The 26,613-nt window shown below is 42.9% G+C and overlaps 1 protein-coding gene across 4 annotated transcripts in view; it reads left to right on the forward strand.

Annotated features, from left to right (window-relative positions):
* Nucleotides 1-25,674, forward strand: part of CHN1 (chimerin 1) — a 158,341-nt gene extending 132,667 nt beyond the window's left edge. For all 4 annotated transcript variants that reach the window (XM_028509168.2, XM_036023269.1, XM_036023271.1 and 1 more), the window contains 6 exons: nucleotides 2,569-2,653; nucleotides 11,442-11,615; nucleotides 12,375-12,452; nucleotides 17,047-17,184; nucleotides 23,517-23,622; nucleotides 24,869-25,674. In XM_028509168.2, coding sequence (XP_028364969.1) covers nucleotides 2,569-2,653; nucleotides 11,442-11,615; nucleotides 12,375-12,452; nucleotides 17,047-17,184; nucleotides 23,517-23,622; nucleotides 24,869-25,040 — 753 coding nt within the window. In that variant the 3' untranslated portion in view covers nucleotides 25,041-25,674. The remainder of the gene's footprint in view (nucleotides 1-2,568; nucleotides 2,654-11,441; nucleotides 11,616-12,374; nucleotides 12,453-17,046; nucleotides 17,185-23,516; nucleotides 23,623-24,868) is intronic.
* The last annotated feature ends 939 nt before the right edge of the window (nucleotides 25,675-26,613 follow it).

Below are 26,613 nucleotides of genomic sequence, written 5' to 3' on the forward strand. Positions count from 1 at the left end.
TCAAGAGGGAATTCAGGTAAACCCTATTATACAAATAATAGTTGTGTAAGCTTCTGGAACTTCAATGCCAATTTCTACCACTGTTTCTTGGAGAGCTATATAAGAAAATTTCCAACTGGTATTATTATTATTATTATTATTATTAAAAACAACAAAAGCAGCCCCAGATCGCTCAGGATGCCTTTATAAAAAGGCTGTCCAAGAAGCAAGTACGTAAATAATTTCTTAAAGTTTGCTTTCTGAGACAGCCATGGGATCCTTGCCTGCTCAGACAGTCCAGCTCTTTCTTCAGCATGTGTAGTATGAAGACTTGTCCCGAGATCTTCAAAGTGCCACCCACACTCACTACTTCTCTCATGAAGGGAGGAAGAGAATTGGTTCCGTAATAGCTCAGAACATCTCAGTGCTCAGTGCTATTTGCAAGAGCCCTTCCCAAAGTGACCCCACGTGACCTACCCTGCTGTTGTGCTCCCAGTGTAACTTTAAGACCCTTTACCAGGGGGTAACTGGCAGGCACAAAACTGGGGCTTCCCGCACACTTCTTAGTGCCTTTTCATCAACCTCACCACGGTAAGTGAGCTCGCACTCTCCTGAGATCTGGCAACCTAGAAGCTACTTTGTATCCCAGAGACTTTCCCTAAAAATAACTTCACAATTCTATAGCTTATTCATGTATGATTCTGTAGCCTTTTTAGGAGTCAGTGCTATCTATTTCACACATTCTCCTCGGAGTAAAGCAAGATTGCATACTTTGTTCGGTTTTCTTCACTCAGAGGAGCACGGACCAACCCACAGGCATCTCAGGCTATCTGAGTGTTGATCTTGGGCTCCGCTTCAGGAACTTCAGGAAATACTTTCAGTGTATGGACTCTGAACATCATTAACAATCCAGAAGCAACTGTGTCTGCATTCCTGATGCTTTTCTATAAAAGACATGAAAGGGATTGTGACCTCCTTTTCAAAGTCAACGTGATGTTTAGTACTCAGGCTCACTTGGCAGTAACGAGAATTACAAGCACATACCTACTGGAATGAACCCCAGGTTATCCATTGCATATGGATATTTTGCCAGTAGTAGTATATGGAATTACGATATACCACATTTCATTGATTCTAATATGTACTCTTTTTTCACTTTAACATCTCTCAGATTGGCATTTATCTTATAATCAGTGGCTTGTCATAATTTAATTGACATGGTTTTCCTAAATGGAGTATACAGGGTGAAGCAAAAGTAGGTTTACGTTTGTGAGTACAGGAAACAGTTTATTCTTACATTATTATTTATTAATTATTGTATTTTTTCATATGAATAACTAAGCCTACTTGTGCCCCACTCTGCATGTGTCTTAAATTTAGTGTAAGTCTTACATTCAGTAGCATCTTAAGTTTGAGGAAATGAGTTTTATATATATAAAACTATACTTCCACCTCTTAAAAATCATTTCCTTGGTTTCTAAGACCTATTTGATACATAAATAGAATAGTAATAAAAATGACAGTTTTAGCTGTGAATTTCATTATTTGCAGTAGCTGTTTTGGCAGATACTATGTTAGAATCAAATTGTCACACTCTGATATCCATTCTCTTGTATTCCTGTCTTCTGCAGGAGGGAATCATATAAATAATTATCACAAGTAAATGTAACTTGATACAGCTTAATGACTTCCTTGGTCGTTCTCACTTTTCTGCTAACTTACTTCTTGAGTGCATTTTCAGCCAGTATTTGCTCAGAAATCTTAAAGCGTTATTGATACTCATTCCTTTTGGTCTCTAATGTCTGGGGTTTGGGTTCCTTGCTTTCCTGTTTGACCAATGTTTTTCCATCTGAGCTAAGGTGGGATCCCTTCCCTTTCCTGTGCAGAGAACTCTGTGGGTGTCTTGGCACTGGAGTCCGTTCTTCTCTGGATCTCTTTCTTTGGGATAAAGGAATCAAATGCAGCACAACCTTTATGAGCTGGAATGATTACTGAATAATTCCTACCCTGAAACAGCATTCCTGACTAACTGTAATTTATAAAATATATCCATTCTCTTCACTAACATAAGTGTCAAGTAGTTTTGAAGAGAAATTGGCCCTTTTTGATGATTCAGTTGTGACCAGTCACTAAGGATCACCTGCAACACCTGTGTCCCTAATTGTGGTCACAGGGGACAGAAGGTGGGTCTCCGGCAGAATCCTTCTCAGGACCCGGACACACTCGACATTGCTCCCTGTGCTTCCTCGTGTCGTGGTGCTCGAAAAATGCCAGTGTTTGTAGAGCACACACATGAGGCTGCCCGCAGCTGGAGGGAACAGTTGGAAAATTCCCATGTGGAAATTATTTTCAAAAGTAAATTGCAGTAAATTTGATTTACCACCATCTCTAAAAGGAAGAGGAAATCAAACTCTGAAAGAAATTTTAACTGCTTGTCAGTTTTACTCAACTAGGGTTTTGCCAAATGTAATCATCATGTCACGCCTCCACAGTACTGACTGCGGCTTGTCTGTGTGTTAGCACCGTGGCAGGGGACAGCCTCCTCACCCGTGTGCTTCCCTCTGGCCACTCGTCTCTACTCTCTTGCAGGTCCACACGTTCAGAGGGCCGCACTGGTGTGAATACTGTGCCAACTTCATGTGGGGGCTCATTGCTCAGGGGGTGAAATGTGCAGGTAAGAGCTCCTCCCTCTCACCTTGTCGAGTAAGCTGGGGAGTTATACGGAGGGAGTTATAAGGAGATTTGCTGTTACGCACAACGGGCTGGATCCTGGTTTGCTCGTAACACACATGCAGCAGTCTGGGTTTCCAGGCAGCCACTCTGGAAATTGGAGTTTTATCTGCCCTTAAGCTTGTACTTAATGAACAGCAGGCAAGGGATCTGGTGTGTTAGTCCATTAAAAAGAGAGAAGTCAGCGCGTTCAAAAAGTCTGATAAAAGAAGATAAAAGTAAGGCAGTTATATTTAACTGTTGCTTTTGATGTTGCAAGAACTAAATTTATAAAAATGATTTTTTTAAAAAAGCAGTATACAGGGACCTGTGATTGTTGCCATGGAAACTGAATTTTAAAGATAACTCGCTAAGCTGGATTGTCCTTGCTAAATTTTTGTGAAATCAAATTGAAGCTTTAAAAATCTGTGAATTTATCTTCAGAGAGGGTTACCAAATTCTGAAAAACCACTTAGTCACTAGTATTTTGTGACATTTTGAAATTTTGAATAAGCCAGATCTTTTTTTATAGAGCATGACCATAGTGTTTTGGGGTTTAAATTTAGAAATTTCTGAGATTTACACATAAAGAAATAACCAGCTGAGGTATTTATTGAAATGCTGTATGATATATGTGGTTATTCACATCATGTGAAATTCATTTGTATATAACAACTACACAGAGTATTGGCCATGTATTCAAACTACCCTAAATTCTAGCATAAGCTTCAAGATAGCCACTTAAATTTTAAATGCATAGTGTTTGGTCCTAGAAGTTTCTTTCCGCTATTTAAATTGTAAAACTGAAAAATATCTTCTTACATATTGTTTAGCATGAAGCTTAACACTAAAAATGTATGTATACTAAGAGTAAAGTATTTAAAAATGGTAACTATAGTAATTCTGTCAAATCACTGTAAAAATCCATGTTTCTTTTGTGGCATGATTTTTAATGCAATCTTTTTGTTGTCCATTCTGTGAAGAAACTTCTGGGTTCTGGTTGTTCTTATTTCTGAACTGTGTTTTTTAATATCAAGGTACAATATGCATTGCAAATGAATGTTTCAGATCACCCTCTTTTCTGTCATTATTCCCTTAGTATCACTAAGACATGACAAAGTTCAGGCATATAGCACTGGCCAAACCCATTCAAGGACCTGCACGAGAATTCCCCGTGTGTTGACTTCAACCTCTGCAGTGGTGTCTGTCCTTTAGGGAGAGTCTCGGCTCGGATCCAGTCTAACTCCTCCATTATTCTAGAGGGATGACCCCTCCATATGCGAGTCTCTGCCCAGGGAGTAAATGAAAACAATGTTCCCATTCTGGCCTGTGGTTACCAGAGTCAGTGTGAGGAGCCATCCTTGGGAAGGCTATGGTTGAGCCTTTGAGCTGGAGGGGAACCCGGTGGGTCATGCAGTGTTGATAAAGTGGTGGTGTTCAGACCATCTGCATTGTTGTAGTTTTTCCATAGCAAATGGAGTCACCTTTCCACTTGCTCAAGGAGTGACAGTCTCAATTTAATAAGCGTGGGTTGCCTTATGACACAACCTTGACCAGCTGAGACTCTGCAACAGTTTTTTAAACACTTTATTGCTGTCACTAACTTAAAAGCTTTTCTTTCACTAGAGTGTGTGTCGTTTACTTTTGAAAGAGTGAAGGCCATTGAGTAAGAATTCTGAGTCACCTATTAGAAGAGAACAGGTACAACACCTGTGAAGAATCTGTCAATACGCCACATTCACAAGTCATGATTGAAAGAAATGTCTTGGAACACCATGGTAGTGATGGTGTAAAGAAAAGGAGAAAGAACATGATTCACTCTCTCCCACAGCCGCCTACATCGATAACCTTCACCTCTTGTGAGGAGTAGAGGTCAGGGATTGAAAGAAAAGCCTTGAGGAGATTTTTTTCATCTTATATCTTGTCCTTAAAAGCATTACTGTGTGTGATTTGAACCATATTACTGTATAATATAAGAACAAGTCAGCTCGTTATTTTCAGTGTGGAAACTTGGTGTTTGCATTACTTCTGTTTTCTGTGATGACTAATGATATTTGGATTGACAGTGGGATTCTTAGGTATGAAGTGGCTCATCCTGACCATCCACTTTCTCTAAAACACACTGTGAAGAATTAAGAACTTAGAGAACTAACTCGTGGGCTAAACAGTGACTCCCCAAAGATTTCTTCCTCTTAATCCTCAGAACCTGAGAGTATGTTACCTTTCCTGGCATAAGGGACTGTGGGATGAAGTTACAGATTTAGAGATGGAACATGTCTCAGGATTGTGGGGTGAGCCCAATGTAATCACTGTCACAGGGGAACAGCAGAGGGAGGCAGGAGAGGCCAAGCCAGAGAAAAGATGTAAGGACAGAAGCAGAGGGCATGAAGGAGAGACGATGCTGTGCCTCTGGCCTTAAAGACAGAGGAAGGGGGCCAGGAGCCAAGGAATGCAGGCAGCCTCTGGAAGTTGGAAACAGCAAAGGAAAGAAACAGATTCTCCATTAGAGCTTCCAGAAGAAACATGGGCCTGCCAAGGCCTTGATTTTAGCCTCGTGACACTGATTTTGGACTTGTGACTTCCAAGAACTACATGACGACAGACTCATGTTGTTTTCAGCCACTGAGTTTGAGGTAATTTGTTACAGCAGCAATAGGAAACTAATGTACTAGCCACTGCACATTAAAGATATTATTATTATACTTCCAAAGGAAAATGGCAAGCTTACTGCCTGTCAAAAGAGAGATGTATTTATCTGCTTTTGATCCCTAAGACAGCTTGCTTTGTTCTGGTTTCTTTTTCAAAATCCACCAAGGCACAGAGCTTGTCAGGAATTTTTAAAGGAGTGTTTGCCAAAGCAGCAATTTTGTATCCCACCACCCCCCTCTTTTTTTTTTAACATCATATAAAATGTTGGGTGGGGTTGCAATCACCAGACTGGCAGAGTTGCTGTAGGAATCAGACTGAATCCAGCTAATAGCAGGCAAGGCCTCAAAACTCCAGGCTTGCTGCTACACACTCCACAGCCGACGGGGACAGCTGGTAGAGCCTCCGGGGTGATGTGAGCACACCGGATAGGATCTTTTCAGCCCCCCACCACAGGGTTCCATAGTAGACATTCGGGATTGTCTCCTCACCTCTTTAAAGTGAGTAAAATGATATACAGGAGAGCATCTAACTGCAGAATGGGAGTGCCGCTCCTCCTACTACAATCTTTATGAAAAAGTAAAGTTCAAAGGGTCATCATTGCTCAGATAGAATAGTTTCCCAAACCACTTTTCCCTTCCTTATGAAAAGCTGACAGGTTAAAGTAATATTATTATTGTTATTATTATCTATATAATCATTGAGATGGCCAAACATCCCTGCCATCCAAAAAGACTGTTCTACTAGCATTGCTGAATTGCTTTCATTTTAGCCTTACCAGAATATTCTAAGAAAATAGCCAGACAATTTTGTGTGAATCAGACATATCGACTTAGCATTGGTCATTTATTAAAGTGACTTCATTTTTCCAGTGTATTATCATTACTGCCAGCCCCCAAAAGGAAATGGCAGCTGTTTTTTTCCTAATAATAAGATGTATTTGTTGCTTCAAATACACAAACTTTTAACTTCTAGGCTGAAGGAAGGAAATGGAAGCAATGCTTTTTATTTATTTACTCCTCTGATTAAATGTGACTATACCTGAAATGTCACATTTCTCCTTGTAAGCCAAGAAGAAATTGGTTAGACTCGCTTAAAACTTCTATGTAGCCCCCTTTTAATTGAAAGTAGTATTTTTATAAATATCCTGAAGAACAAGGTATTTGCCCTAATTTTGCTTATGTGACTTCTGATGTATACTAGAAATAGGTATTTCCACTTTTTCTGGATGGAAGGGGTGGGCAACTAAGAAATATGTTTAAAAATAGGATTTTTATCTGCAATTATTTAAAATATGAACACTCATAGAAAAAAATGAATCAGTTACTTTCAAAACACATTAGCATTGCCCATTAATCCTATCAATAGAATGTACATAATATAAGCTATTTATTTCAAAAAGTAGATTTCTATGCTTTCTAAATATGAAGCATACATTATGTCTTTTAAAGAAAATTTGAGTAGCCTAAAGTTAGCAGCCTATATAATACCAATAGTTCATTAATAAAGGACAGAATAAAGCATGATTTGAAATCTTTATTCTTCCTTTTATATGTTTATTCTGTGCTTATTAACTGAATAATTGGGAGAGGGAAATGTAGTTTAATTGTAACATAAAAATAACCTACCAAACCAAGAGATGCAACAAATGAAAGATTTTTTTATGGACTTTTGTTTTTCATTTACAGTGTAGATCTTCCCTGGGAGAAATGGAACTGTATAGGAGCTATATGACTTTAATAAATAAGTGTGAAAACCAAATAAACTCTTAATGGCCAACTGAAATATTGATATACTGCTAGTCCTTGAAGCAGCAATTTTCAGAGCAAGCTCAGAGCTGGTATATTGCACTGTGAACTTAAGGGCATAAAGATGCTTTATTTTAATGACTTTGCCCTGTCCTTTGGTCTTCAGAAGAACTTCTTGTCCAGTCCTGCCAAAAATTTGACCATTGACATGTATAGTACCGGGCACAACATATTGACCCATAGTTTAATTTTATTCAAATGGAAGAAAGAAGATCAGTTTAAAAATCATTTTCCTCTCCCTTATTTACCTAAATCTAAGCTCTGTCATCAGTCCATCCAGTTTTCACTGAGTCACAAATGATCGGGGCATTAGAGGAGAATTATGTGGGCACCAGAAGAGCCCACAGCCCATCAATGCCAATAGCGCTGACAAAAAATAATCCCAAGGAAAGCTTGCTCTTCCTAGCCAAAGCCCTGGGGAAAGGCAGCCCATCTGGACAGAAATCTTAGGACCCTGAGGATGTTTACAATGGTAGAGAACTTCCAATATTCAAAGAGAAAACATTAGTATTAACATCAGACCATCAGTGCCACCAGATGTTTTGATACTATGTGGATGCATCAAAATTTTACTATTTTGCTTTCTACTGGATTTTCATTTAGAGTTTATACAAAGGGAGAGAATACAACAAAACAACAATATAATGAGTAGGTTTTATCACTGCTTTTCAAAAGTCTTTGCCAAATCAATCATTTATATATATATATATATATATATATATATATATATATATGTATATACACATATATAAAACAGTAAAATATGGCAGTATCTTTTAAACTGAAGTATATGCAACAAATAGTGGGTGTAATACACATTATTGAATAAGAGGTTGAGAATAGCAAGTTCACCTCCAACCCTAAAAACTAACTCAGAGTCCATGGTGCATCTCCCTCAGTGGGCAGAGCACAGGCAGGGAACCAGGAATCCAAGGTTTAAATCTCCACTTTCTGGCCAAGTGACTTTGTTTTACTGTCATTGGGAAGTGCCCTGGGATAGGTGGTTGCCAACAGCCCTTTCCAGCTGGATCTGTGACTACCATGTACCCACTTAAGAAGTAGGAGGCACATCAACATTATTATTAGATTAGGAAGTTTTGCTGACTTCTATACTTGGGAAATACTATGTAAGAGTTTTTCTTTTTCTAGACAAGATGAATAAATAGGTTTCATTTTTTCCCCTCACAATAACAACACAATTCCCTGGACAAAATACATGCCTCCCCTATCAGAAGACTCTGAAAGCCGCAGAAAAGAATGAAGGCCAACTAGGGACCTCAGGACTCAAGGAACCCACCAGCAAATTACCTCATGGTGTTTTGGATTTTATTTTTGTTTTTTAACCTCCTGTGTTTTCTAGCTCGGGCATTAGAAAAACTCACTACCCTTAAATGCCAACAGGCACAGACAAAAGAGAATCCCAAGGAAAGCCTGCTCTCCCTGGCTGAAACCCTGGGAAAAGCATAGTTCAGTGGAACAGAAATCTCTTAGCCACCATTCTCCAGGTGAACGCTGTGAAAAAGCTGACCACTACCCCTCCCCTGTGAACGTGCAGCAGCCGTCTGTCGGTAGAGCCCTGTTTCCCACCGCCCCCCATGGCCCCTCAATAACAAGGCTGCATCTCTCTCCTGTGTGTCTGCGTGGAGCTCTGTTTTCCATCACCATATTGCAGAGGAAACTGGTACCCCCACTTGGCTGAGCCTGTGGGTGGGATCCTGACTCTCATCCTCACCCACTTCTGTAGTAGCAGCAGGACCCTCTCAGCCCAAGTGTGTGGGTAGGGCCTTGCCTTCACCCCTCACCTGCGTTAATGAGACAGCCGGGACCGTAAACAAAACTGTTTTCAGTGCCTACTCATCCTCAGCCAGGTTGGTGAGCAAACCCAACTTCCATCCCCACCCTGCAGTAACTGGGAGGCGGTGGCCCTGTCCTCCCCAGCATGTAGGGGAGAGTCCTGCCGTTTGGGTGACATACACGTGGGGCAGGCAAAACAACACCATGTAAACATTACTAGGGCTCCATAACCAGAGGTTGACATTTGAGCCATGGCCTGAAAAAGTGAGCCAGAATGGAGGCCAGAATGTATACTCTAAATCTAAAGTTTACCTACCAGCTAAAATGGAAGATTTCAATAGGAACCAGAGTCCGTAACACTCAAAATACCCACAATACAGTTCAGAATTACACTTCATACCTTGGACCAGGAAAATCTCAACTCAGTTGGAAAAAAAACCCAACCTAACCAACACCAATTTTGAGATGGCACAGATGCTGGAACTACCAGACAAGAGAAGCAGCTACCACAAAAATGCTCCAACGAGCAATTATGAACATTCTTAAAACAGATAAAAATAGGATGTATCAGGAAAGAAATAAAAATGTAAAAAAGAACTAAATGGAAATTTTAGAACCACAAATGTACTAACAGACTCACTGGATGCACTCAGTGGCAGAATGTAGAGGACAGGAAGAAATCAGTGAACTTGTAGGTCAATAGCAATGATCTCATTCAAACGAGAGAGAGAATAGATTTGTAAAAGTGAACTGAGGCCTGTGGGACAGTAACAGATTTAACTTTTGTGTTGTCGGAGTCCCAGAAGAGGACGAAGAGGGACAGAAAAAATACTTGAAAAACTAGTGGCTGAAAGCTCACCAAATACAGTAAGAGCAGCCAGAGAAAAATGATGTGCGTATTTGGAGACACCTTTATGTAAATGAAATGTATTAAGACGACCAGAGGTGAGGAAGCGTCTGTAACCCCCCGACATCCAAGTGCTTCAGGACTTAGAGGCAGTCAGTCTGACAGACAGGATGGGCCTGGAGCTCAGCTTAGCTTCTGTCTGCAAGCCAACTGTGGTGCCGCCATGTGACAGCCCCAGGGCTCACACAGGACAGGCTTCCAGGGTGTTGTCTCGGAAATACAATGACGCCATGGTGAACAGTTACAATTTATTTACGTGTAAGCACTGTACTGCCATGTATGACTGGATTGCAGCATTACAGAAAGCCATAATAATAAAGATGATCACCAGTGTTTGTCTGACATTTTATAATGTGCAGAGCACCTCGAACGCACTGGTTCATTAATTTGGGTAACACTTCTGTGGGGTCAGTGTTGTGCTCCCCTTTCTGCTGAAACAGCACGCACAACTGCAGCTGTCCAAGGACGCAGACAGTCAGTTGTTGTGGGATTGCACGTGATGACCAGCGGCGTTATTAAGGCCTGGTTGTAAACGGTGTGTGCCCCACCGGGACCAGATCTACAAGAGGTCAGCATCAGGTTTTCATGAACTTGAAAACAAATATGTTACGCTTTTAAAAACGTAGAGATGACATTTATTTTAGTTCAATTATTCAGCAGTGGTTTATCACTCTTCAGTCCAACCTAAGAAAATATTTCTATTCCTCTCCATTCCTTACTCTCGTTGAAAATATATACTAACTAGAAATATTTAGGTTCTAGCATCTCAGAAGTTACGACCCAGGAAAATTACAAAGCAAAGGAGTAATTTCAGTAGAGGCACCAGGGGGTAGGTGTTGTGACCATGGACTCCCGAGTCATTGTAGGCTTGACTCTCAGCTCCCCACAGACTTTAGATGCACGACCTTGGGTAAATGTCTTAACAACTATGTGCTTGGTTTGATAAGGTTTATAAAACAAGAAGAGTAATAGTACCCATTTCATAGAGTTTCGTGAGTTTAAATGAAGTAATAATTGTAAAGCACTTAGAATCGTGTTTGGCCTTAGTAAGCTGGTGATGATAGTAGTACCAAATAATAACTATGGCTGTTTTTAGCTACTCGATTAACTATATGTTTTATATATAAAGGATCAAGAATAAATATAAATACGAGTAGCACCATTTTAAAAGGGCCCCAGGATACCCTCCGGAGGTCTAATTCCTCCTCGTACAAATGTGTTAAAATGCTGTTATACCCCACAATGAGTATATTTTTATGTAACTTTAAATGGATAAAATTTTAGTGGGCTAATTGGCATAACATTCCATTTTGTAGACATTTAATTAAACACTTAGGAATTTGGCTTGTTTTGGTTTGGCTGGAATTCTGAGGTCATACAGCAAGTAAATGGTGAAACCTGAGTTAGAAGTTTGGTCTTCTGACATAAAACCCAAAAGACTTTGCAAGAGAAGAGATGGGAAGAATAGGAGCTGCTGGAAGCTAGTCTTTTTTTTAAACCTAATGCAAGCTGGAGTATCTTTTGCTAAAATAAATAGTCTGGCATGCCCAGTACCCTACAACAATAATGAACTTTTTCTGTCTCCATTCTTTTTCCAGATTGTGGTTTGAACGTCCATAAGCAGTGTTCCAAGATGGTCCCAAATGACTGCAAGCCAGACTTGAAACACGTCAAGAAGGTGTACAGCTGTGACCTCACAACCCTCGTGAAAGCCCGCATCACTAAGCGGCCGATGGTGGTGGACATGTGCATCAGGGAAATTGAGTCTAGAGGTGAGGTGCTTCCGGGGTGGCTCTGCCCGTGCACTTCACCACGAGGGCCAGTCCCGGTGCTGCTGCTGTTCTGGGTGCCTCACCGCACCCACCGGTTGTCTTCCAACAGTGATGGGGGTGCGATTTCAGATGGCAAATGATCTGAAATGAGTTAATTTAACAAGGAATTAAACAGCTTGAGTTCAAGGTCCATTTAGGTACATTTAACCAGTTATAGGAAATGTGCCTGAAAGTATATTTATGGATGATGTTTCAAGTCTATAAAATTTGACATGTAGATACCATTCATTTTTCAGATTTTTATATATTTTTCTTGGGTCCAAGATGCAAAGGTGTAATGCTCCATTAAAACTGTCCTAGGCCAGAAACCAGAGCTGCACCCTAATTATTCTTTCTCACTTGGGGAAAACTGCTACAGGCCTATTAATATAGTTTATCTGAGTCTTGTGTTATGTAAAAGAACTTATGGTGTAATTGAGGTGATGAATTATTTCCCTTAAGACTTAACATATTTGATCTAATTAGACAAAGTGATGAGCCAGCTCACAAATACCCGGGTGACAGTAGGTCGGAGTCAGAAAGCGGTGAGTGAAATGGGTTTATTTTAGGAGAAAAGTGTGAAGAGATTTTTAAACACGTATATTTTATCATTCTTTCTGACACATTATTTCCCCAGCTTAAAGTATGGCAAGAAGTTAAAATTTAAAGAAAAGGCATGATTCCGAAGAGACTAATTAGCACCCTTGCTTCGTTTTGCAGGTCTTAGTTCTGAAGGCCTGTACCGCGTGTCAGGATTTAGTGACCTAATTGAAGATGTCAAGATGGCTTTTGACAGAGGTATGTTCTTCGGCCTGTTCACTAACTTTGGGCAATAATACTCTTTGCCAAAAAGGCACAATATTTATGTTATTCCGTGCATTATTTTTCTAGATCATTGATGCTTGTTATACCAAATAAAAAGACTTGGCTTACAATTTTTTTAAATTATTTTTATCAATTGTAAGTATTAAAGTGTTAAATTTCAAGGTGAGAAAGTTATATAATTTAACTATATTACAAGTATTTGAATATCCAGGGCAATCTATCAAAATATATGCAAAGCAATTAAATTTACCGAAAACAGCACGGAGAAATGGGAGTGGTGGGGCCTAAGCCATTGCAGAGCTCCGAGCAACCAGGTTTGAGGGGCCCCTCTCTACCTCAGCCTGTGTTCCAAGCGTCCTCATCACCTTCAACTCAGTGGGGACCCAAGTCCTGACTCTTGTGTCAGGACAGGAAGCTGAGAGGAGCTGAGGACCTTCTGGCGGAAGCTCCGTCCCACCGTGGGAAGAGGGGCCCGGCCAAAGAAGAGCTCAGTGGGCTTACTGTCTCTAACATATAAATTCAGATTTGTTCCCACAATTCTCCAGTTTGTCCTTACGTACTAGAAGACCTATAACCTTGAATACAGGGAGTGGAACAGATTGAGGCTGGTGACATTTTAAAGAGCCTCTTTCCTTTGCAAGTATATATTCCTCTCCCATCACAAAGCTCTTACAGCCAACAGGGGCAGAAGACAGAAATAAGTGTTATTACCAACATAATGTGAGGAAATCTAGGCCAACCCAAGTATTTAATAAAATCAAGGAAAATGAAGGGAAGTAACGGTATGTTAAATCCAAATAAGCGTCAGGAATAACCCCCAATCAGCCCTGGCCGGTGTGGCTCAGTTGGTCGGAGCATCGTCCCGTAACCAAAGGTTGCAGATTTGATTCCAGGTCAGGGCACATGCCTGGGTTGTGGGTTTAGTCCCAGATCCGAGTGTGTGTGGGAGGCAACTGGTCGATGCTTCTCACTTTCATTGATGGTTTTCTCTCTCCCTTCCTCTCTCTCTAAAAAGAGCAATGAAAACATGTCCTCGGGTAAGGATTTTATATTAAAAAATTTTTTTAAATAGCTCTAAATCAATGCTTAATTGGAGATGAAAGAGCCATTTTTTTTTCTCTAGAAGGTAGCGACTGAGCATGTCCATTCCCAGCCACTGGCAAGGATTCTCAAAAATAACTCACACTGGCAAAGAAACCGAATGTTTCCATGGGGCCCAGAAAGAAAATAAGTTGCAGTCTCCTCTCATTAAAAATACAAGGCAATCTTTTTGTGCCCTGAAAGTACTAATAACGGATTTCAAAAATCTCGAAGAGCTCACCTGGGCTCCACACAGCCACACCCTCGGGGCCAGGTGGTCACTTCCGGGAGGCTTAATAACCCTGAAATAATGAGATCCACTGGGGAAAAATGCAGGATCCATAGAATGCTAGAAGGAACTCATTCAATTCTAGCATCAAAGTAAAAGGGCAGAACTTGGAAAGTCTCCCCTCACTTAGGAGATGCTCACTGAATGGAACACCAGCTCCCGGGGCAGCACGTGCCGTTGCAGCCCCGCCACGTTCCGTCTTCGGGTAGAGCAGCAGATGTCTGTGTGACTGTCACAGTGAGGGGTCGGTGGGAGGGTCAGAGCCAGTACGGACCCCGAGCCTTCCCAGGAGAGTCCCACGCAGGAGAGCCCCTCTCAGGAGAGCCCCTCGCAGGAGAGCCCCGGCTGGACGGAGCCAAAGGCTGCAGGTGTAAAAGCAGTTGGGGACGGAGGACGTTGCAGTCTCGCTGCTGCTTCAGAGCCCGACTTGGGATGTGGTCTCTAGAAACCAGGTCACAGAGTGCGTTTATTTTACTTTACAATCAATGTAAGAGAAGATAGATTCTTTTTAAAAAGCAGGTTTTAAAGGAACCCGTTTAAGAATAATATAGTAAGTCCCAGAGTGTTAATATTTTGGGCTTCTAGCTTTCTAAAGTCCATTTGCACTGGTTCGTTAACTCAAAAATGTTTCTGTGACAGCTGCTGTGTACCAGGCACCACGTTTTTTACTTTAGATACAGCAGTTGACCACTTGCGCTTCGCCCTCGCACTGGTGGAGGGCTCACGTGAGATAATAACCACACAGTGGTACTGACTGTATTTTAATAGATGCCATACAGGAAAACACTAATAACTGGGGAACTTAACCCAGTCTGTTAGGGTTGGGGGCAGGGGTGCTGGAGGTCAGAAGAGGCTTTCCCAGAGGAGAAATATTTATGCCAAAGTTCAAAGGGTGAATAGGAGCTGGCTGTGTATTGGTTGGGCAGCAAAGAAACAGGACCTGTGGAGGCCCTGACAGCAGTGGAGTCTGTGCAGAGGCTTAAGGCGGGGGCCTCGTCGAGGTGCTGCGGCTTAGAGAGGAGTCAGTGAGGGAAAGGGACTGAGGGGTGAGGAGCACAGTGTTTTGCCACAGAAGGAATTATATGGATGGTAGAAGATTCCCAGACCAGCCTCCAAATTTTGTTTAATACTATCACGTAGCTGAACTCTAAGAATTGTGACTTTACTTTCCAAACAAGAAATTGTACTTTAGCCAATAATGAGAAAGGATATTTGAAGTCTGGGTTCTCAGAAAAAACACAGAAGAAAATTTTTTTCTGAGTAAAAATTTTGACAGAGCTGATCCTTGCCTTTGTCATTTTTCTGTCTTCCTTCTGCCATTGCATCCCCTTCTGCAGTTCCTTAGGCCCCCAGCACCTCCCTGCTGCCCGGGGCCCCTAATGAAGCCGTCCGCATTGCCAGTCCCTTCTAGAAAGCACTCTCTCCCAATTTGTACTGTTGCAGTGTAAGGCTTCCACCCAAGTATGAAAGAAGGGCACTGATGATCTGATTCACACTCGAATATGAGTGTCTGTATTTGCATTTTAAAAGAGGCTGCTTAAAAAAAAAAGCCTCTAGAGTTGTTTGAGGATTTACCCAAAAAATTGAGCAGAAAGTGCCGAGATTGCCCCTCCCCTTGTGCCGGAGCCCACAGCTTCCCCTGTTGACATCTCGCATCACTGCAATACTTTTGTTACAGTTTATGAACCAGTATCGATGCAGTATTGCTAACCAGAGTCAGTGGTTTACATTAGGGTTTTCTTTTTAACTTGTACAGTTCTGTGGGTTTTGGCAGACGTGTGAAGTCATGTTACCTGTGGTTATAGTGTCATGCAGAGTGTTCCTGACCACAGAGCCCCCGCCCCCCCCCCCTCGGCCACCCCACCCTGCCCGCCACCCCAGCCGCTGCTGCCTCCCACCTTCTCACCGACTCACTGTAGTGCGCCTTTCCCAGCACGCCACGCAGTTGGAATGGCAGAGCCTTTTCGGGCTCACTTCTCACTTCTTTACTGTGTTTAAAGTTCTTCTGTGTCTTTTTTGGCTTGATAGCTCGTTTCATTGTATAGCTGAATGAAATTCCATTGTCTGAGTGTACCTCAGTTTATTCACCTATTGAAAGACGTCTTGGTGGCTTCCAGTTTTTTGACAATTATTAATAAAGCCTCTATAAGCCTCATGTCAGGTTTTTGAGTGGACATAAATTTCAGTTCCTTTCAGTAAGCAGCTGGGAGCACCCCGGCTGGATTTTATGGCAAGAGTGTGACGTTCAGCTGAGTGAGACGCTGCCTGTCTCCCAAAGCGGCCGCTCCACTTTGCACCCTGGCCAGCGGTGAACAAGAGTTCCTGTCACTCCACATCCTTCTCAGCCTTTGGCGTTACCAATGTTCTGGATTTTAGCCATTCTCATATGTGTGTGCTGAAGAGGCTGCTGTTTAATCCACAGAAATCTTCCATAAACCCAATGGAACAAAAGAAGTCTAGCATAAGATCTAGCTTAGGGTAGACACTCATTAAATCTTCAGTAGATGGAAGTCCGGGTGTTCTGACCCCGGGAGGCACTGACTGTGCAGGGGTGGGGACGAGGCCGTGCTGCAGGAAGGTTGGCTTTGCTTGGGGGTCTCAGGGCCCAGCACCTCTGCAGTGTTTCTTTGTTTTGCAATCCCTTCTCTTCTTGTTATTTCAACACTCAAAGGGTTTTTGTGTTGCTTTGTGTTTTTCTTCCTCTTTTATTGTTTACCACCTCCTCTACTCCACGACTCCGGCAAGACCCAAGCGTTCTGTGTGGGAGCCTGGGGTGAGAAAAAAGTACAGAGAATAAGGCTTCGGTGCCGGGGGTCTTCTGTGAGTTGAGAGGGACTCTGTTGTTGTTGGTCACGTTCTCTGAGTTTATTTTAAGAAGAGAAAAGCAATGCCACTTTGTTCCCCTAGGAATTCTCAAGAAGCTTGAGATTTAAAAATATTTCTGTTGACTCCAGTTCTCTCCTGATTTTCCCCTCCATTATTAACATGGAAAAATAACTTAAGAATAGAAAATTCAAAACAGTAGATTTTGGTTTTCACAGAAAAGCAGTCATTTATACCATTTAGCGTACTGAATTTGATGCTAAGAACTGAAGCATTGCTAATTTTTAAAAACTGTATATACAGAAATATGTCATTTATGAAAACAGTGCTGTGGATGCAAATATTTACCTTTCTCTCTTTTACCATCCTTCCAAGATGGTGAGAAAGCAGACATCTCCGTGAACATGTATGAAGACATCAACATCATCACCGGCGCGCTGAAACTCTACTTCAGGGACTTACCGATTCCACTCATCACGTACGACGCCTACCCTAAGTTCATCGAGTCTGCCAGTGAGTACGGCCACACATCCAGACAGCCTGCACACTGCCCCTCTGGGGCATCACTTCTCCTGTTCTTCTCTCTCTGCTGAGCATCTTGAATGCATTTTATGGACTCCTTCCTCCTCGCCCCTCTCAGCACAGTTAATATACTCACAAGAATTTTGAACTATTCTCAACTATAGGTTATTTATGACTTCACTAGCAGAAGCTTCTTTGTAATATGCTAGCGTTCATTTTCCAAAGGGAGGCTTATACCAGTGCTCTCCAGATACAGACCAATACTTTGTAAAATAAAAGAAAAGCACTGGAAAATGAAATTTAAAAAAAAAACTAGATCAACTACTTTGTTATTAATTTTGCACATAAATATTACTGTCAGATTTCAGGAAAAGTTTCTGAATTTCTCTGAAGTTCCTCTCAGTTCCCGTGCCGACCCTGTGACAGACCATCAATCTGTAACCTGGCCCCGGCCTGCAGGTCTCTCGGGAGCGCTTCTGTGTTGAGAAGCCATTTCCTAAGTTCTCTTGTAGCTAGGGTGAAAATGCAGAAAAAGCAAGGGCTCATGTGCCAAACTTTATTTATAGTGCAAAAAAAATCGTACCTGTAATTCATGCTGCATTTTCTTAAAGGAAATTCTTAACAGATTTTAACTGTTGGCATTACCATATTTTAGAAAAGATAGGCTATTTCTGTCATGTGCTTTTCTCTCTCAAAACCACATGTTGTCTTGATCTTTAAATAATTACTTCCTTAGGAACACTGATTTGCTTTTTTGACTTTAAAATTTCATGAAGCTCTAACTTTTCTTGTTTTAATTTTTAGTTTCCCCCACAGAGCTTTTGCTGAGAATGTTTGTGGTTAGCCCCACAGAGCAGAGATGTCTTGTGGGTCAGCTCGGCTCTCATGTACAGGAAAGCCATGGGAATTACGTGATTTTACAAATGTCCATGTTGTGAGCCTGAAAGGCCCTAGATCTCCCCCAGGAATTTAACCCCTCTCACTCAGGGATGGATTTGTCGCCGAGGTTCCTGTGCCGTGGGGCGGGCGTTTCCTCCCAGAGGGCTGGCACCGAGGCGGAGAGCACTGGGCGCACAGGGTGCTCTCATTCCAGGGACACCACCCCAGGCTCGACCAGACGGTGCTCCTGTCGCCATGCTACTTGGGGTAAAGCTGGAACTTGGCTTCTGAGCCTAACCCCAAGGGCATCCAATTAGCAGAGAACAAAGCAGTGACTCAAACCCAGGTGCTGCCGTCCACACGCTGCCTTATCTACTGGGAAGAAAAATCCAAGCCTCACTTGCTGATTTTAAGGCCTTTTGCCCCACAGTCTGAAATCACCTCACCTTCTTTCCCCACACCCGCCCTAGCGGCCGAGGAAAACCTCCCTCTTTATTGTTCAGAACCATTTGTCGTCGTTCTGAGACTGTGTCTGAACCAGACCCGTCCATAGGCAGCAAGGCCCTCCTCTCACCCCTCCGAGGGCTCCTGAAAGCACAGCATAAGGAAGAAACTTGCCTGAATCAAAGTAGAAACCCCTTAAAATTTTAGCTTTTGTGTGTGATTTCCATGACACCAAAAACCCTGGCATAATACTTACACACAGTATAAAAGTGCATTGTGCGTGTCTGATATTGATGTGACTGTGTGTAGAACTCTGTGTCCTTGCACCTGTCTTTTCTAGCAGAGTGTCATTCTTTAGATGTGTGGATACAGCCGTTCTCGTATCTGTGCAGGCAGAGAAGGAAGATGAGCCAACTAAGATTTGTAGAGCAATGCTAGGTGCTGGGAGTCATGCTTGGTATTTTACACCCATAATATTATTTTAGAAAGAGGGACATGTCGCAGGACATGAGTGATCTGTCCAAGGTCCGATCACTGGAGGAGGTGGCACTGGCAAACAAACCCACATCTGTCTGACATCAAAGCCCTCCCTCCCTCCAGTCTGCCTGGGTCACCGGATGGTCCGGGGAACAGAAGACTCACACAGAGGGGGCAGACAGACAAGCGGACAGGAACCCCTTCTAAATGAAAGCACAGTTAGCTGACCCTTGCTGATGCATGTGCTCTTGAAATTTTTTTCTTTCTAGCCCTGAAAACAAAACTCAGGCTATATTTTTCAGGTCTCAAGTATCCATGGCATTTATTAGCATCCTTTGCCAACGAAAACATCATAGTTCATATTAAGCTTTCTCCTGCAAAAGCCGTTTAAGCTCTGCTGCTGCAGCCTCCTTTGGAGAAATCCTGCTGGTTGAAAGCTGGAGGGGAGTGGCTGCAGGAAATCAGAACCAGGGAGAGGAGGTCAGGGCATCCTGCCTAAAGGCTTGAAGTTCTGCCTCATCCCCTGCCCACCCCCTTAGGAACCAGCTGGCTGTCTTGGTCTCCCGAGCCCTTGTCCTCACTGCCTCTCCCCACCAGTTAAGGAATCTCTGCCATACAGTACTGAGGCCTAGAAGAGAGCGGCTTGTCCCAGACCCACTCAGCACCCCAGCTTTCCTGGGTGCTTCCTGACCACGATGTAGCCAATGCTGCCAACGCTGAGCCCCTGGTAGTTCTGAATCTGGGACTCTTCCCCTGGCCAGTGGGCCTAAGAGCTCTGTTCCCAGCAGGTCTTAGAGAAGCTGCATGACTCGGTGCGGAACCTTGAGCGAATCAGATAAACTCAGAAGTTAAACCCAGGGTTCCTAAGTTCTTATTCCTAAGCAACTTAGACGTCCCGAAGAGGAGCCTGGGAGTTAAAATTTGCCAGGTTTTCCCCTCAGCTCTGCCACTGATTCATACCTTTGGCTTGGCTGTTTTATTCTTTTTGTACTTGAATTCCTCTACAAAGAATTTAAAATTTAAAAAGCGCTCTTGACTAGATCTTGATATAGGTTCAGAGTGCTTATTTCCTGCGTCTGCATTTCCAGATCCTCCCAGACCTTCCCCCAATGCCATCTCTTCCTCTTCTCTGGCTCTCTCGGCCACGGGCCATCAGTCCCCCCTGTGTTCCCATCAGGCGTGCCTGGACTTCTTGTAAAGCCCCTTTCCTGCATGTCAGAGATTATGTTCTTGTCTGCCCTGCTAGTCTGCAATCCCGTGCAGTAGGAGTCCTCCTGCTCACGTTTAATGTCCCACAGCTTCTGTGACAGTTCCTCGTTTACATAGTAGATGCACAATGAATAGTTGTTGAATGAGCCCTGATCAATCTGGCTCAGAGGGTCGGGCGTCATCCCACAAACTGAAAGATCGCCGGTTTGATCCTCAGGGCACATGCCTGTGTTGGGGGCTGGGTCCTTGGTTGGGGACATGTGAGAGACAACCCATCAATGTTTCTCTCGCACATTGATGTTTATGCCTCTCTTTCTCCCTCCCTTTCCCTCTCTAAAATAAATAAAATCTTTTTTAAAAAACTTAAAAAGTATTTGTTGAACGAGTAAACATAATTTTATAATTGAGAACCACAAAACTTTGTTTTTAGATACTCTAAGAAGTCATATAACTAGACTTCCTTTTTTAAATACCCAATAGCCGCAAGTTCACTACCGCTCCAGGCCGCCAGCCCCCTGATGGATGCCAGAGCTCTGCCAGCTTGAACTCCCGCCCATCAGCAGTGGTCCTGGTACCACCCTGTCCCACATGCCAGCCTTTTGTGTGTTCAGGGCATGAATGTGGTCACTCGTCTCTAAACCCATTCCGTTTTGTCCGTCTGCTTCCTATATTATGCTGTGGTCTTCTTAGGGCTAAAGAATCGTGTTCTCTGAAAACTTGATCATGGGTGATACTTCTCTAAGTGGAAAAGAGAAATGAACTCCAGGGAAGAATCTCTGTCCATTTGATATCAGTATAATCAAGTGCATTTTGTCATATATTCTCAGATTTATCGCTCCAACCTGACCTCTCCCTGAACACCAGATTAGCCCACAGGCCAGGCGTTCACTGGGATGTCTGAAGGACACCGAAAACAGGAGTCCTGATCTTCCCCACGGAACCTCCACCCGTCATCTTTCCCATCTCAGTTCACGAAGGCTCCACCCCCCCAAGTTGCCTGAGCCCAAAGCTCGGCTCACCATTAACGCTTCTCCCTCTCACACGTCCCTTACCAGTACCTCCTCTGGACACGGCCTTTAAAATACTCCTAGAATCCAGCAACTTCTTATCACCTTCACTGCTAGCACCTGGTCTGAGCTCATGTCACTCCTCACCTGGATTTCTGTACTTACTGGGATGGTCCTTCCGCCTTTACCCTTGCTCCTCCCATAGTGTTTCCCACCTGGCAGCCAGAGGAGGGACCTGTAGAAAATGTGTGTCAGATCATGACCTTCCCATTTCTCTCAGCAAATGCCCCATCCTTAGAATAACCTACAGCACCAGACTCGAGAGTGCCATTACTTTTCTGGTCTCATTGCCTTCTGCTGCCTTTGCGGCTCACTCCAGTGCAGCCATGTCTGGCCCCTGGCTTTTCCTGGGACATTCCCAGTATGCTCCCCCCTCAGGATCCTTGCACGGCTCTTCCTCTGCTTGGCACCACCCTCCCCAGATCTCCAGGTGCTTCATTCCCCGACTGCCTCGGAGCCCTGCACACAGTCCTTCTTCTCACTGCGGTCCATCCTGACCGCCCTTTTATAATTACACATCCCACCCCTGCATGTCCAGTTGCTTCCCGTAGCACCGCGCCTCACTCGAACGTAGTACAAACTAAAAGACACATGTTCCTTGTTTGTTCTCAGCCCCCTCCGGTAGACAAGGTGAGCTCTCCATGAACAGAGTTTTGTTTGTTTCCACCCCACCAGCACTGTCCCTAACCTCACACCATCTCAAGATTCTCCCTACAAGGATTAATTGTGGAAGTTAAAGAAAACCCAGTTGCCCCTTTTTCAATTTCCAGAATAGTGTAGTTTTCAATTAATAAGTCCTATATAGTTTTCTCTAGTAAGTGGAATTTTTTTCTCTTAATTCTAGAAATTAAGTGATTGAATGTCAGTCCCTAAGATGGCATTGCTGTAGGGAAATGGCACTCTTTAAGGGCCCCAGGGTTCAAAGACCAGGCAGTGTGTATCCTGGTGAAAGTCGGATGCTACGTTCTTTATCGCTACAAAATGAACCAGAACTCTTGGGAAGCTTTGGGCAGAAATTGCAAAATCGCCAGAGTTTCCTTAAATTAAAAAACTTCAGTCAATGTTCACATCCTGAAATTCAGCAAATCGCTCTGCCAACACTAGGAACTCTTCACCCTCCTATCAGTTTTTACCTGATTCCAATACATTGCCATTGAGTTGGTTTATTTTATTAAATTTGAAGGGCTAGGATTCTTGGTCTTGGGTCTTGAATGGTCGGTCACATTGTGATCGCATGTGGCCTTTTAACACTTCACAACTCCTATCCTGATTAGGAGTCGGCAGTTGGGGTCTTTGCAGTTGCCCTGAAACCAAACCTGTAAACGCACCCCATCTTCCTGACCTTGGGGTGGAAGCAGAAATGTGCTAGGAAGGAGCACAGAATCCAAAGACGTTTCTTGTTCCTGATTATGGAAATAATTGATGGACTTAATGTAGTCTGTGACCTGGAAGGAATGTGCTGGGTTTTTGGCCAACATGACAGAACCGAAATGTCCACATGAAGGTGGCCCCGTGGAAGTCGACACTTTGAAGAGCCCCGTCGATGTCGGGGGTCCTGCTGTTGCCCAGAGCAGCCAGAAGTGCCTTCGAAGTCCGCACTGTAGCTTCTGAGTGTTCTAAGTAGTAGAATGTCTTTGTGCTCTGAGGGTAGACTGACTATTTTATATAACACAAAGTAATTTAAAATGTAATCTAATAAAGGAAATACATATTGGATGATACATTTCTTGGTTGAAAAAGAAAAAGGCATGAACATCAAATAATAAGACTGTAGCAAGGGACTGCTAGGGGCCGAGGGTGGCACAGCTTCCACGCCGCCGCCGAAAGGGGGTCTTGGAAATATTTGGAACAGTGCAGCATCCATTAAATATGCAATGTTCTAAGATGACCTCGTTTGGATGTATACGTTTTTTTATTAAGTACATTTGCATCTGAATTTTTTATAGTTACACCCTACATATCTAATAGCCAGCTCCCATAGTGACCAGACTCCAGGACATTCAAGTGAAAAAACTGGGTGCTTCCCCCAAAACTTCAAGTGAGTGGTATTGCCACACTGAAAGTAAGCCTTTGGGAATCTGAGGTTTGCACCTTACAAATAACTTTTGAAGGCTGTGTCACGGATCTGTGAGAAAGCATTTCTTACCAGTTTTAAAAGACTACCACAAGAACAGAATCAAATGAACCCTTTATACCTGATGTCTGTTAAAGTTTTTCCCCTTGGTATTTGTTCTCCTGCCACTTTAGAAATCATGGATCCTGACGAGCAGCTGGAAACCCTTCACGAAGCACTGAAGCTGCTGCCACCCGCTCACTGCGAAACCCTCCGGTACCTCATGGCACATCTGAAGAGGCAAGTCAGTCTGTGAAGCTTCTACCTGTACCGAATCTGCATTGTAACGATAAAATGAACCCAAAGGTGACAGAGAGGACAAATGATCTTATGAATGAATGAGTGAATAGCTATGTTGCCTTATGTGCAATTGCACAGGTAGAGAGGGAACGCAAAAAATACTACGTGCTGCAATACACTTGATTCTGACATAAGTGTATTTGCAATTCCAGTGTGAGTTGGCAAGTATGTTAGAAACGCTAATATTCTGCCAAGGACACCCATCAATTTTTGTAGAAAGGGGAAAGGTCGCAGCTGCAAAGACACAAGCATTAGCATAATAAAGCAAGAGCAAAACAACTTGCAAGAAGGCTCATTTTTCTTCCCACTCTCATGTAGGCACTTAGACTTGGGATGAGATTGCAGATTATTGAGTTAATGTTGCCAGCACTGAAAACTGCTGTAAAAAATGATGGAGTACAGTAAGGGGTGAAGGGAGGAATGGAAAATGGAATATTTTGTTACTCTGGTTTAATGTTTTAAAGTGATTGATGGTGATTTAGCTTTATCCCCTGCTCGGTCACCCTCAATCTCTACCATTAAAGCAATGTTTTTAAAATTATAGGACCAAGATTTAGTGGTTTCAGGGTTTCAAAGTGTAAGACCGATCAGAAACAAGAAGATAGCAGGATGTGACATCTATGTTGTATGCCTTTAGGCCTGCGTCCCCCAGAAATGAATATTTAATTCGCAGTGCTTTTAACATGTACATGTTTCTTCTCTTGAAAAACACCAGGAGTTAAACCTTTTGTTTGATTTGCTTACAACTCCATCTGTAAATTCAAATTTGCTTCATATTTGGAGACAATTAAGTACTCCACACTGAAACAAAGAAATAACTCTCAAATTATAGTCTCTGTGCCTTGGCTGTAGCGGTAAAAAGAATATAAACATGAACACTCTCCGACAAGGTTGCTCTCCCTGAGCCACTTCCTATTAATGTCACTACTGCACTCTCCCTAGACACTTGCAGAAATAATCCACAGGAAACAAGATAGCCGAAGTGGAGGGAGGGAGGCTGATGGAATGATCCGGATGACCCAGTTCCTTCTCTGCTGTGTGCAGACTTGCCCCTGCAGCTCTAGGCTGTGGCCAGAGAATCCACAAAGAGAACTGAACCCACACAAATCTATTGCTTTGGTGCCAAAGCACAGTGAAGAACCACGTGGTTTACAGAGACTCACACTCCTTTACTTGTGTTTTTCAGAGTGACCCTCCATGAGAAGGAGAATCTTATGAATGCAGAAAACCTGGGGATTGTTTTCGGCCCAACGCTTATGAGGTCTCCAGAACTAGACGCAATGGCTGCCTTGAACGATATACGATATCAGAGACTGGTGGTAGAGCTGCTTATCAAAAATGAAGACATTTTATTTTAAAGTTTTAGTTTGAGGGAAAAAATGTTTTACAGATGAAGGAATGTTTTATAGTAATTTAATTGGCTCTTATAGCTGACTTATTCCTTGGTTAGAAGTTCAGGCATATAACCAGCTTAAAATGACGGAACTTTCCGTTGCTTGCGTAGCACCGCTCAGCTGTCCTTGTAAACCAGTGAACACACGCTTTCCAGTTCTAGTGAACCCTGGGTGTTTATCATGTTAAGAGAAACTCAGGCTATTGCATGATTAGCCCCGTTTGGCAAGGGAACCCGTACAAAGGAGACAGCAAGCCTGCACCGCTCTTCGTCCTGGGTAGTCTGTGGTTGTAATTCAGCATGTTTCGCAGAGTAAATCTGTCGTGACTTCGCTTTTGGGTTCTATGTCATTGGCTTCTGACGCTTATGTAACCATGCACATCAGTGGATAAAACAGCACCTCTGGCTGCTGCATTGCCATAGACTATAACATACGCCTACTCTTCTCACATGCTTTATTTCCAGGTTCTCCTAGTTCCTCTCTAACATAGTACTTTCTTCCCAGCAAAAAAGCAAAATGTGTTTTCAGATTTGTTACTTTAGTAAATGATCAAGACCAATAAAAAAAAATAAAATGCAGAGCATTTTCTGTTAAATTATTATTGGGTTTTAGTTGTAATTTTGTGTTTTTATCTGGCATGCATTTATTAATTTATTAAATTTGGCTTTTAGAAATTAAAAATATTGATAGCTTGCTTATTTCCCATGATTGAAAATATTTGGAAGAATGTGTTTGGCCATTTAGTACTGAGTGATCCCTCTCACCTTTTGGAAAGTTTTGTGCTGAGTTCCTAGAATAGTAATTTAAAACTGCTTAGAATTAGAACACCCATTCATTGAATTTATTTTTCTTCTTGCATACTCTGACAGAAACCTAGAATACTTTTTTGAAAGTGGGGTGCGGGGCACAGCACACAGGTAAGAGTTCCTTCTAGAACCATCAGAAGAAGAAAAAAGGCTAATAAAAGGAGAGACTTTTCAAAACACTTGGTCTGTTGGCTGTGCGTAGTGTTGACACACCGCTGAGCTGAAAACACGGCCTGACGCTGAGTCCCAGAGAGAGCGGCCTGATGGCTGGAGGCGGGGCCTCTGCAGACATCCCGATGCCAGGAAACCCAGGATGGGCCTCGTCCCACCTGCCACCAGCTGCCCAGAGTTCATTTCCCTGTCTGCCAGCAGAGCGCACTTTCCAAACTACAGTTCAGCCCTGCTTTGAAAAGTAAAAAAAAATTACTTCTTTTTTCCATTTTTGCCGTTGCAATCCTTGATACTTTCAAGACTATCTCAGGGATAATGGGAGCTGACAGAACTGTAGCCTTTCCCCGTGTGTTTGCCCCTAGGCTGTGGCAGAGGTTGGCAGAGGTGTGTTTAACGCTTCCATGCAGGAAAGTGCGGTTATTCGGGAAGCAGCCTCTCACCGCTGTCTCCGTGAGCACAGCCCCCTCACAGCAATGGCTAATGAAGCCATTGCTACTCAGACTAATGAAGCACCCAGATTTGCTTTCTAACAGAAATTTTCTTTAAAAGGGAGGCCATAA

Source organism: Phyllostomus discolor, chromosome 4, assembly GCF_004126475.2.
Source record: "Phyllostomus discolor isolate MPI-MPIP mPhyDis1 chromosome 4, mPhyDis1.pri.v3, whole genome shotgun sequence".
In the NCBI taxonomy this organism is placed as follows: domain Eukaryota; kingdom Metazoa; phylum Chordata; class Mammalia; order Chiroptera; family Phyllostomidae; genus Phyllostomus; species Phyllostomus discolor.